This window comes from Rhamphochromis sp. 'chilingali' (genome assembly GCF_963969265.1).
Source record: "Rhamphochromis sp. 'chilingali' genome assembly, chromosome: 3".
Taxonomy (NCBI): Eukaryota; Metazoa; Chordata; class Actinopteri; order Cichliformes; family Cichlidae; genus Rhamphochromis; species Rhamphochromis sp. 'chilingali'.
The window spans coordinates 8215399-8227769 of NC_137931.1; the positions used below are offsets into that span (position 1 = coordinate 8215399).

Below are 12371 nucleotides of genomic sequence, written 5' to 3' on the forward strand. Positions count from 1 at the left end.
GCCCCCCACACCCTTTCCTCCCCCTACACTTTTTAATTTTAACCTTGTAGCACAAAACTGACATTTCCTCCCTCGTCGTGTCAAACAGCCAACAGGAAGTCTCCGTCTTCTTAACTGACATTACAGCTGGCATCTTGTTTCCTAGAATCACGAATTTCAGCCCACACTTGGTTTTGTTCCTGTGCGCCTCCGCCAGAATAATAGTTTGTGGGTGTCGAGTGAAAATGTTTCAGAGAGGCACACTGTACTACACTGTCCAAAATACATACAGCACGTATAAGCACCACTTTTTGCCTGCTGCTGCTTTAAATATTTGCCGTTGTTTGAGTATGAAACAAACAATAGTATAAAACTGTCCTCTTGCCACGGTTGCCGTTCTCACCCAGACATCTTTTTTTATTTCCAGGCCTCCTGTCAGACTGTCAAACAGAAGAGTCGACTTTCCAGAGAAAAGGAGGCGTGAAGTCTTCCAGTGTCCATCTGTGGCAGTCAAGATGGACACCGACAACCAGTCTGAGCGGGCTCAGTCGGCCATCTTGTTTTCAGCGTGGGTGCAGAGGAACTGTGTGCTGCTTAAAAAGCAAAAAAAAAAAAAAAAAAAAGCGAGACAAAGAAGGAACTTTAACTCTTTTCCCACATGTACCTGAACCATTGTTCTTTCAGACACAGCAACCCCTATAGCCAAATGCTAACATACGTTCAATATTTAAAATACAGACGTATCTGCTGTGATGTCATTCACTGGTTTGTGAAACCCCTTTTCGAAGGTTCAACTTTAGCTTCAAGGCTGACACCATTTCATTTTTGTGTACCTAGCAGTAATGAAAATAAGATAAGAAGATGGAGTGCTAAGTTAGCAAAATATATCTATAAAACTGCTAATCAGTACTAAGTAACAGACTAATAAAGAGCTAGAATTTCACCCACCAACACTAGAGCCAGCTTCGTGGATGGTCTGTTAGCAGAATTTAGCAATATATAAAAAAGCATCAACGGCCCAAACAGGTTAAGAGGCCCAGTTTTGATGCAGATTAACTAAAGTGAAGCCTAGCATAGAACTAGCAGCTACAGCTACATGTAGCAATTAATTTCTGCTGATGTGACCTCTAAACACTTTGATGCTTAGATCGTATTTTGCATTTCAGAATTGAGTTTTATTCAGGCTGTGCTCATTTGCTAAGAGATTGAGATTTGTTAGCCAATAAGCAAGCAGTTTCACAGCGAGTCCCATCCCGTTTCGCCACAAGATGGAGACGGTAAAAATACTCATCTTGAGGCTTCAACGCGGGACTTTAGAAACCAGTACCTGGCATCACAGTGGCTACATCCATCTTTTATACTATCTATCACCGGCTTCCACCTGTCAGTCAAAAATTAGCAAAAACTTCCAAAAGTGCTTTTGTCCCAAGGTATAAACACGTTAATTTCTTCTGTACAGTTGGGCATTGTAAAATAGAAGTCAATAGGTACTGACTTCCTTTAGTAGATTTCAACATGAAGGACGTTATACAGATGTCAATAATTTACCATGTAAAGTAGAACTTGCTAAATAGGAAATGCTGCTGCTTGATGAAATGTCAAATCTATAGGATTCATCCTAAAGGGAACTATGAATTTTTGCGCTAGACAGTTTGCACGTTTGACAGTCAATACTCACTTTAGAATATAGTGAATCAGGCCCCGGTCACTCAGGTCTAGAGACCAGTCAGTGACCATCTGGCAACCTACAGTTGCAAAGCAAACTTTACAGCAGTCGCTGGGAAATTGATTGCTAAAGTCCCCAGTAACGCAGGCCTACAGACCAACGGTCGCTAGAAAACAATGTGTATTCCCCAGCTGTTTGGCAAAAGCTTGTGACTGCTCTGGCCCCTAGCACATTAAGGCAGTCATAGTTTGAATGGAAGTGATGGACTTACAAACACTGGCCAGCTGCTCTCCAACCTGTAGCAGAAGTGTGAAAAAAAAGTGCAACAAAAACCTTAAATGAAGACCGTCTGCCTTCAAAGTAAAAGTTGGCAGACCTTCTGCATTTTCAGTTTGCATCTTGCTTTTTTGAGTTTTTCTACCGCTCAGGCTAATAGTTAGCCAGTATGTGCAGACAAAAGTCGGAAAAACTCCAGTGACCGTGGCTATCACTGGGAGGTTTTTGGTGCAGCACCTTCTTTGCAACCAATATTGCCCAGCAATAGCCAGCAACCTCCAGGAACCACTGCCAATCAGCCAGGGAATACACATTTTTCCATGTCACTGGTGGTTATATAACATCCAATATGATCAAGTAATTAAGAAAAAAAAAAAGATTAGACAATGAAACAAGTCTGTACAGGAGAAAAGAGACTAAGTGGTCTGGGACGTTTTCAGTGATTTACCCACAGTGGCTCGGTTAAATTAAAACACATCGGAAGACACGAACACCAAAAACGACTTCCTCGCTGTTGCAGGGAGTGTAAAAAGGGTTGTTGCACTACCAAAGGATCTTATGTGGAAAATAGACTCCTGCAAACAACCTTTTTGCACGTTGTCAACAGAGGAAATTGGCAGGGTGAAGGTGCAAGCGGGAAAAGGGTGTCTGCCTGTTGCAGCATTGTTAGTGGCTCTGCTTGTATGTAAAATGAGCATGTTCAAGTGTATGTACCTCTCATTTTCAAGGACTTTGTGTTGGAGCACTATGTTAAAAAAAAAAAAAAAAAAAAAAGTGTTTTCTCTTGTTTTTTTAATTTATTGGCGTGTGACTATGTCATTACAAACTGTATCCACATCCTCACCTGCATTACATCCGCAGCAGTCTGAAGCAGCTTGAAGTCGTTTCCCCTCCTCATCATTTCCTATCTCGGCTGAACAGTGGCTCCAGTTTTGGCTCCAGACGGAGCTGCAGAGCCGCAGGGCACCCAGCGGTTGCTCAGTAGTCAGTGTAGATCCTGTGGGGCTGGCAGCAGCTACATCTGGCTACTGGGTCTCTGCTGACAGCCGCCTTATTCTGAATACAATCTTTAGGTGATTTTTAATATATTTTGCTCTTCTTCTTTTTTTTCCCACTGGCATTTGAAATTCCTTATCAGCAGGATTAGTGTATTATTTCCTGTTTGAGTTTTCTGTGTAGCTTACACCCTTTTCCTGTGATCTCCTCTACTACGCACCTTTTAAATTTCTAAGAAGTGTCTCAAATAACCACCCACTGGGTGGAAAAAAGCCTCAGGCGGAGTTGATCCGAGGCCATGCGGGGACTGTAGAGTTTGTTTCTCGAATAAAAGTAAGAGAAATTCTGAGAACCTGGTTAAGTTCTGAACCTGGCATACAGTGTAGGAATCTGTGTGTGTCAGTCTACAGCTACATTGTCTGCTGGGTTTCAGGCCTCCACCCAACACCTGCATTGTTTCATGTATTTTTACTCCTACTGAATGTATACGAATGTGCTTTGTATGTTCCAGGAAGCCAAAAAACAACAACAAAAAAAAAACAAAACAAGAAAACTGCAGATAATTTGTCAACTTTGTGTTTATTGACTCATCATAAAACATTCTTCAAACAATAAAACAATTTTAAATGTCCGTTTCTGTACAACGCTTGCTAAGCAATTTATTTATATATATATATATATTTATATTTATATATATATAAAATGTAAAAGGAGTCGTGTTAAAATGACAAAACTCCTTCAAATTTAATGGCAGGTACTCTGGAAAAAATAACAGCATTCCATCAACAAATATTTTCAAGCAATAAATATGTATTTATAAATAGTGTAAATTTACATCAAGATTAGAAACATAAAACAAAAAAACAAACAAAACAAAATCACAAATTAAACTTAATTCCATAAGTCTATGTGCAACCCATTTTCTTTGTGACTTGGCTAGTAAGTTTTTTTCCCTATTTTTTTTGTTTATTTTTTTGTTAAACCTAAGAAACAAAAACATCAAAGCTTTGAAAAGAACGAGACGAAGATAAAATACATAAAAGCTGTGAACAAAAGAAAAAAAAAAAAAAGGGGGGGGGGGAGAGGGGGGAGAACCTAAATTCACCTAAATTCTTCACATTACAAATTTTTTTAATTTTATTTTTTTGGTGGGTGGGGGTCAGGTAGGGAGGATTCTGCTTTTCCAAACTCTTAAAGTTACTATCTACCATAGAAAAAGACCAGTTAGGCTAGTGCTCCTTAAAGGGGGAGAAGAAGGAGGAGGGTGGACTGAAGAAATTTTTTTTTTGGAGGGGGAAGTTCTACCCCCCTCCACAAAAAGAAAAAAAAGAAAAAAAAAAAATCACCCAGTCATCGGAATAGAAAACAAGGAGAAAGAAACAAAGAGAGAGAAAGACGGGTTGTCAAGTCAGTAGTCTTTTACGGGTGGTGTTGCCAGTTGGGAGAGTTAACAAGTATCTACAAAACACCCCTGCCCCTTGTCCCCGCCCCCCACCCCACCTTCCCCTCCCTGTTCCCGATCATCTGATTAAGTCCTCAATTAAAACAGGGCTGAGCCATTGTCTCTAGAGGAGGAGTGGGGAGGGAGGAGAGGTGGGTGGGTGGCCTGGCAAGGCGGAGAACAGGAGGAGGAGGGAAAGAGAGAAAACAAGAGTCCCGTTATGGAGCTCGGTGTGGCGCCCTCTTGTGGAAGGCCCTCCGCCGGGCTCTTTGTACAGGGGTTGCATAGACAGACACGCTCCGCCGCCTCAGCCTCCAGCCGTCGCTATGGAGACCAGCCATACAGAAGGGGCGGCAGAGAGGGTGGGTGGTGGTGGTGGTGATGAGGGGGTCGGGTAGAGTCGGCCTTGGCTTTCCTGAATATCAGAAATGGTCCGTGTATGTTTGTTCTTTCAGTTTTTTTAGATCTCAGTACAAGTTCCTGTAAATGGGCTTCATGGCTCCACAGCAGAAGAAGAGTCGCCTAATGTCAAGACGAAGATGAATGAAGAGGAGGGGCCTGCGCAGAGAGAGAAGGAGAGATGGTACAGAGCGATTATTCCTCAAGTTCAAATCCTCTGCAGTGAGTTCCCGCCACTGCTGATGTTTCATATGGGCTAATATCGGCCCTGCTGGCCAGCTATCGGCAAATAAGATGGCACTTATCGGTTGTGTGTAAATAGTAGTGATATGAGCTTTGGGGCACTGACAAATCTAACGACTTACTAATGTGAACTGGTCGTAGACCTGCATCAGGTCCTCCATCCTGTACTGCTCCAGCACCACGAAGTCGTCCAGTGCGGCGCTGCCTTTTCGGGCACAATCCTGGCAGTGGACCACGCACTGCTTCTTGGACAGGAGCTCGCGGCGCACAAACAGCAGGTTGAACACTTCCACCTGTGGATCACACACACAAAAACACGCGTTACAAAACTAAATCCGCAGGCTGAGTTTCTCTTGCAACTGTCTGCGATTATCACAGCAATTGACAAAAGACGCTTAATGGAAAGCTTTTCTAAAAAAGCAGCTGAAAGCCCCCCCACACGCTTAAATACGACCCATTAACGAAGCTGTTAATTAACGCAAACAAAAACCGAGCCGGCTTTAATTCAGCTGATCGCAATAAGTGCTCATGCTGTCCAAAAACAACAACAAAAAAAGGAAACAGGAGGGGAAACGAGCAGGATTTAGCCTATGCTTGCTTTCCTTCACACGTGTTAGATTAAAGGTTATACACGTCCACAGTGGTGGGAAATTAAATAAAATAAATTGGCTGCTCATTTCTACTATTGACATTTACTTTACATTATGTGGTAAATGGACTGGCTCTTATACAGCGCTTTTGATCCTCTTCTATCATCCTTTTGATTAGCAGACGACCTGCTCTACCTACCTGAGCCACATGCTTATAATTCACACGTGAAACACGCAGTTAAGGGACTAAACTTCTCTAATCTAACAATCCAGGGTGCAGAGTAATATTCAGGATGTGAGTGGGAACGATTGCGCCGACGACTATTATCTTTCACTCGAAAAAGCTGCAAAGCCAGAAAAATGTGACATCCTGTTAAAATTCACACCCCTGGTGCTGCAATGTTCCCGGTGTTGTTCACTGACCTCACAGATGGTGCAGTAGTGGGCCGGCTCGTCCCTGGTCCTCGGCCTCAGCACCGTTTCCTTGCCGGCTGCCGCCAAGGCTTCCTTCACCCACTGGCACTGCTTCAGCGTCCGCAGCAAGCAGTACCTGTGACGGGAACAGAGGCGTCAGCGATGGGTGGAAAAGAAAGGAAAAAAAGAAGCCGCAGAAGCCCCCGCGACTTACTTGATCATCTCGAACAGCTTGTGGTCGGACACTTTAATGTTGCGCGCCATGTTCCAGGAGAGGTGCACCATGGGAACCATGGACTTGACGCTCTGGAGCTTATTCCACTCGTATCGCTCCACAGCCAGCTTGTACTGGTGAGCTGAAAGAGCAGTTTAAAGATTTAGGAGAACATTCTGGACTTTATTGGACATAGACACGCACGGGATGCCGACAGCCAGGAGCCCTTCATCAGTCAGCGTAAGCATAAACAGTCACACAGACTACGTGGATTTAAAACTGCGCTGCAGTCAGCTCGTTAATCAGCTGAAAAGGGCAAAAATCAGCAGGGAAACATTACGGAGAAAGGTCAGAGCATCACAAATGTATTCATATTCTGAATGCTTCTCAACTTTGGCTCCCAGCTGATGAGCAAATAGAGACTTTTCCAGTAACAGATGTTTAGCAGAGAGATGGCCTGAAATACGAGGCCTGCCTCAGTCAAGGGTAACGACGGGTTTAAAAGTGGTTAAAAGCTGTTTTCAAAGCCGCCAGCCTCTATATTTTTAATCTCATAGGAGAAACACGAGTACATAAACTCCAGCTTTGGAGGTAAAATTGCTCGTTTTCTGTCAGCGGACTCTGGCGGAGTGTAACGGCTGCTTTAGATTTTCCTTCTGGTGGCGAAAATAAAATCAACCCGGCTGTGGATCAGAACCCTTCAATCACACCTCAGTGCTTCTGAGCTATAACTGTGGGTGAAAATGGTTTATTACTACTACTATTATTATTAAGAGAAAATATGCTCTCTATGACTTCATACCGGTAAGAGGTCCCACGTTCCAGGCGATGTTATTGCACCAGCCAATAGCCTGCACCCAGTGCACTGTGCCAGTGTTAAGCCACACCAAGTCGCCCGGGCGCTGAATGAAGCGGTAGACGGGCACGTCGGCCTCGTACAAGTCCTCCAGGTTAGGCCACCACGAGCCCATCAGGAAGTTGATGTTGTTCCTGGAGGAAGGAGGAGTTTGAGAAGAGAGGTTAGGAGGCGCGTGCGTATAAGCTGAGAGAACGAGAGGAGAAAGATAAAGAGCTCCTTACTTTTCACAGAAGTTGCTCATCACTCCCCAGTAGGGCTCCGGTACTGCAAACCATTCACAGTCTCCTGGTCCAATGTTGATGTTGACGGCACAGAAGTTATTGTGTTCCTGATGACCTGGGTGGGGGGGTGGGGGAGGGAACAAATGTTCTTTGACCACTTCAAAAATAAATAACTAAATGAATACTTTAGACATAATTTCTTGTTAGTGTGCTGACCTGGTATCCGGCTCCCAGGCACCTTCATGTAGAGCTGGACTGTGTTCATACCCATGATGGTGTGACCCACGTGACTGAGCAGGTTGCCGGCGGAAACCACTCGAGCGAAGGCTGGGAGTTTGCTGAGCTCCTGGAGCTGCTGTTTCCACCTGGCAGGTGAGACGAGAGCGGTGCTTAACTCAAACTGTTTAAAGTATCGTATTAATAACAACAACAATAATAAGGCAGATGTACTGCTGCGTACGTGTCCACAGTGCCAAGTTTAACATGGTTCAGATGAGCAGTTCTCTTATTTTTGGTTGAAATTTGCTCAAATAGTTCAGACTTTAACTCAGGGACAGCAAAGAAATCAAACAGATTCTCACACAGGCAGCTCTGTTTTTTCTGGGTTACACTCTCGAGAGACAAGCTATGAAAGGCAGATGAGACTTTGAGATGAGACTCACTTCCGTTCGTCCGACACGTCGATGTTGGTTCCAAACTTGATGTATTTCAAAGGTCCCCTTCTTTTGCGGGCAGCACTTAAGACACACAGAGAATTCCCAATAAGCCACACACAGAGTACGACCATAATCACTCGCAGAAAATATGTTCAGTATGTTCTGCATTATGTTTCTGCAGAAAACCAGAGAAAAGCTGAACAAAAATCAGAGCCTGGAGATTTTGTAACAGGGCCAAAATAATTAAACCTGGGTCTTTATTAAAGAACGCTGATAGGTACCTCTCTGCTGACGCTGGCTCTGTGTCTGAGGGCTCCTTTAGTGCCTTCTTTTCATTCTCTTCCTGCAAACAAACCAAAAAAGTGTGAGTTCAGGATTATAGTCGAGCTGAATCCTTCTCTGAAGTGACAGGCAAAGTGGAACTGACCCGCAGGGACTCTTGGAAGGAGGCGGCCTGATACTGGGCGTATTTGGCGATGGTGGTTTGGGAGCGGGCGCTCTCACAGCGCCACATTTTCTTGGTGCCGGTCGGATCCCAGTTCTCATCGGCGGGCTGGGAGAGCTGAGTCCAGACCTCCACCAGGTGCTCTGGATTGGCCTCGACCAACGTCTTTGTGGAAAACAGACCCAAGTCTGCGTGAAGAAACACACCCGCACACAGATGAAGCTCCGATCATCTCTGTGACGGCAAACATACACACACACACACACACACACACACACACACACACACACACACACACACACACGTTTGTAACGGAGCCATTTACCCAGTTTGAGAGCTCCAGCCAGTCCTCGAATGACAGTGACGGGGTTGGAGGGGTTTGTGCAGAACTGGTGCAGCGGGGGGAAGAAAGCATCTCTCTTGTTCTCCAGCTGGTCCAGCCACAGGAAACAGAAAGTAATTATTTTTTTAATTCGGGCGCTAAAAACTGAAGAAATTTAAAATGTACTTATTTTGCTGATGGCTAATACTCACGTAGATGCTAGGTGTGGGAGGGTTGAGCTTGTCTTTGGGCAGGGCTGGTGAGGGTGGAGGTGGCAGGCGTGGCGGGGGGCACTTATCGAGGAGGATGCTGCTGTTGGACAGACCGTTCTTCCCCAGGTTTCTGCACATGCATAGCACACAAAACCTCCTCAGCCACAGCAGTGATGCAAACACTTCTCTCAAATTCCTTCTCAGCAATATCAGTGGTATCATTAGAACCTTGCAAGGTGTGATGGCACATTTTAATACAAAAAATGTAAACTAAAAAAAACAAAAAACAAAACCTCAAACCATTTATTTCCACTTGATGGAAGGTCTGTAATCACATGAAGGGCTCCGTTTAACTGAATAATATCTGCATGGCAACAAGACTGCCCAGTAGCCTTCTTCGGTGTTGTTGACAGTTACATAATAATTTGCTGTTAGTACTGCAGTTACACTGTAATTCCACAGGGAGGAGACATGCTCAAAACAACCCACACAGCCCGGCCATCCTGCTCTCATTCTGCACAGGCAGCAAATAAAAAAATGGTCTTAAACTTTGCTACGACTTTGGAGAACATTCCAGACATGTTCCAAACATTAGGTTACATAATTGAAAACCCTTAAACGCTACATTTCAGCACTAAATTAGCTGAGCGAGGCACACGCATTTTCTCTCATTTACACGGGAGCAGCTGCACATTTCCATTAGTACCTCAAACACACTTAACTCAGTGCTGTTCTTGCCAGAACATACTCAGCTCTAAGTCACTCTCAGTTTGTAAGATGCCAGAAAACTGGTGTTTTGCTAATGCACTTAAAGCCCCTGTCGCAGCCTGACTGCGTGTTCTTTGTGCATGCGCCAAAAAACAACAACAACAACGCCAATGCGATCGTTCCTGACGAGAGGAAAGAAGCGTGCTGTCTGAGTGCATCCGCAAGACTCCATAATGTGAAAGAAAAACAATGAGGCTTCTCACCTGCAGGCCTTCAGCACGTCTGTGGAGCTGGGGTAGATGGATATTGAAGACGACGATGACGACGACGAGGAGCTGTGTCCGTGCGGAGGCGTAGCTTTGAGACTGGTGACGGCAGGCGGCTCAGCCTTCAGCGGGCTCTGGGAGTCCTCGGAAATACCTCCTTTGCTGTTGCCGTTGACGGCGGGTGCAGTGGCTGCGGTGCCAGCAGGACTGTGGCCACATGCCTGGGTGTGCTCTGAGGATTTGGGCGAAGGTGTGGCGGTGGATATGGCAGAGATGGGCGAGGAGGCAGCTGAGCTGCCCTGTGCGTGGGGGGTGGAGGGCAGGACGGCCGGGTGGATGTTGTTGATTTTCTTGTGGGGATCCGAGGTGGTGGATGCCGCAGGCGCAGTCCCTTCTGACGGCCCCTCGCTCTCCTCTGGACCCTTCCCCCCTGCCAGCAGGGCAGATAGCCTAGGATTGTCTGCGCTAAGGCTCGGCTTGTCGCCGCCTTCTACCACTTTGCCGCCATCCGAGTGGATGTGATTGGCTAGGCCGTCCCCCTGCGCTGCTTTGCCATCAGCTGATGGCAGCGGCGACGGTGTCTTGACCACAGAGTTGCCGTTGCCGAGGGACGCGGCTGTGGCGTTGCCATCTTTGGTAGCGGACACACTGGGTCCTGCTCCACCTGAGGTAGAGGAGTGGGGGAGGGAGGGCGGGGATGGGAGGTGGTTATGAGGCCGCGGCGACGGGGCATTAGTGGAATGTCCAACCTGATTGTTGGGGTGCGCGAGGGTGGTGGAGTTGGGGGTCTCGGGGTGAGAGAGGGTCCCCTCACTGCTGGAGCCATGTGGAACAGACCCCTTCTGAAGCCCCTGAAGGAAAAAGAGCACAGCTGTTAGGAAGTGCACTCGTAGGCAGTAACCATGGACACGTGTGGCTGTAATTATGATGTGTAAGCTGGGCTTTTATACAGGCTCTGTGTCAGAGCCAGAAATGTGCCCATGTGGATGCACAGTCACATGTGTATAAAATAATAATAGAAAACAGACGTAGAAAAAATGAATTCAATAAAAATACAAATTAAAATGAATAAAAATGTAAGTAATGTCAATGGTTTCTGACAGCTTTTATGAACGTAGCTCTGTGGATTAAATCACGCTTTTATCTATTACTTAACACGGCAGCTGAGAGCAGAGCAGGCACCGTCACCAGCGCTGGAATAAAAAACAAAAGAGAACAAAGCCCATCAGTGAGGCGTCTCACCTGAGAGGAGTTTAGGTGCAGGGCCTGGCGCGGCATGGCGTCCTGTGTTTGCGTGTTTGTGCAGGTGTGAGGTAGCAGTGCTGCACCGCCGCTGCCGGCAGGTTGCAGGTAAGGCACGTCTCCGTTGGGTCCTGTGGGCGCGGGCCCTGGCTGATTATTATTACTACTACTACTACTATTACTACTACTGTTACTACTGTCACCCGCGGGGAGCGGGTCCAAGTGTCCGTGCGGCGCGGAGCCCACGGGCCCGTTGGCCAGTGGCTGAGGCGGACACGGTGGCCGGTGGGGTCCCAGGTGGGGCCGCATGGGGTGCAGGCTGGGGTTGGGGGAGGGGAGGGAGTTGGTAGTGGGGCCGTTGGGGAGAGATGGGCGCACCTGACCTCCTGAGGCGCTCTGTCTCATCTGTGAAAGAAAAATAAAACAATACTTTGAAACTGTCAATCATAATCGCCGGCGAGTGATTTATCACATCTGAAAAACCAGACGGGTGAGCTGAGACAAACATGGAAGCAGCCAGGAGAAAACAAAAACAAACAAAAACATTCACCTCTGAGTGTTGAAACCTTCCACCACTGATGCGTGGTTTGGCACAAGATGCGACGGGTTAATGCCTCAACATGCCACAGCTCACCGTTAGAGTGATTTAAGAATAATGCTGTGGGGCTGGAGATCAGGCAGTGTTTACCCACTCTGGATTAGTGAGTTTATTTACTCTGCCATCACAGTTTAAAGCCTTTAACTACCGTGTTTATAGAAGCACCAGAGTCAGTGCTGATCTAAACCCAAAACATTCACCCGACCCTCGCTGTGAATTTCTCACGTTTATTCTGCAGCGTTCTTGTAAACTAATAGGATAAATTCAAGACAAAAAGGGAAAAGCGATGCTGTTCATCACTTTGAATATGCTAGAAGTTGTTCAATACCTGGTGCTGGTGCTGCTGCATTATGGCGAGCTGAGCCTCCAGCTGCTCCAACATCTGGAGCTGCGGCGGCTTCAAGTTGGCCCGATTACTCCGTAACTGTTCCAACATCTGAAGACAGACAGAAAGAGTGAGAACCATGTGACACCTAAAAAAAATGATGACCTTTTTTTTTTAAGATAAATAGATGAAAATGTTGCTAACCTGTAATTTCTGTGGTGAGAGGTACCAGTTGGGGACTGGCTGTGCTGGATTACTGGCCCATGAATCACCCTGAGGTGAAAAAACAAAAAGAAGCT

At 46.1% G+C, this 12371-nt stretch overlaps 1 protein-coding gene across 2 annotated transcripts in view; it reads right to left on the bottom strand.

The window, feature by feature from the left end:
- Positions 1-575: 575 nt before the first annotated feature.
- LOC308393890 (lysine-specific demethylase 6A-like) overlaps positions 576-12371 on the bottom strand; it is a 39285-nt gene continuing 27489 nt past the window's right edge. For both annotated transcript variants that reach the window (XM_080877917.1, XM_080877916.1), the window contains 16 exons: positions 12277-12345; positions 12076-12183; positions 11150-11554; positions 9905-10758; positions 8934-9063; positions 8725-8830; positions 8382-8587; positions 8236-8297; positions 7961-8035; positions 7515-7663; positions 7299-7413; positions 7021-7208; positions 6219-6360; positions 6014-6140; positions 5123-5293; positions 576-4916 (listed from right to left, as the gene is read on the bottom strand). In XM_080877917.1, the coding sequence (XP_080734043.1) occupies positions 4887-4916; positions 5123-5293; positions 6014-6140; positions 6219-6360; positions 7021-7208; positions 7299-7413; positions 7515-7663; positions 7961-8035; positions 8236-8297; positions 8382-8587; positions 8725-8830; positions 8934-9063; positions 9905-10758; positions 11150-11554; positions 12076-12183; positions 12277-12345 (2937 nt within the window). In that variant the 3' untranslated portion in view covers positions 576-4886. The remainder of the gene's footprint in view (positions 4917-5122; positions 5294-6013; positions 6141-6218; positions 6361-7020; positions 7209-7298; positions 7414-7514; positions 7664-7960; positions 8036-8235; positions 8298-8381; positions 8588-8724; positions 8831-8933; positions 9064-9904; positions 10759-11149; positions 11555-12075; positions 12184-12276; positions 12346-12371) is intronic.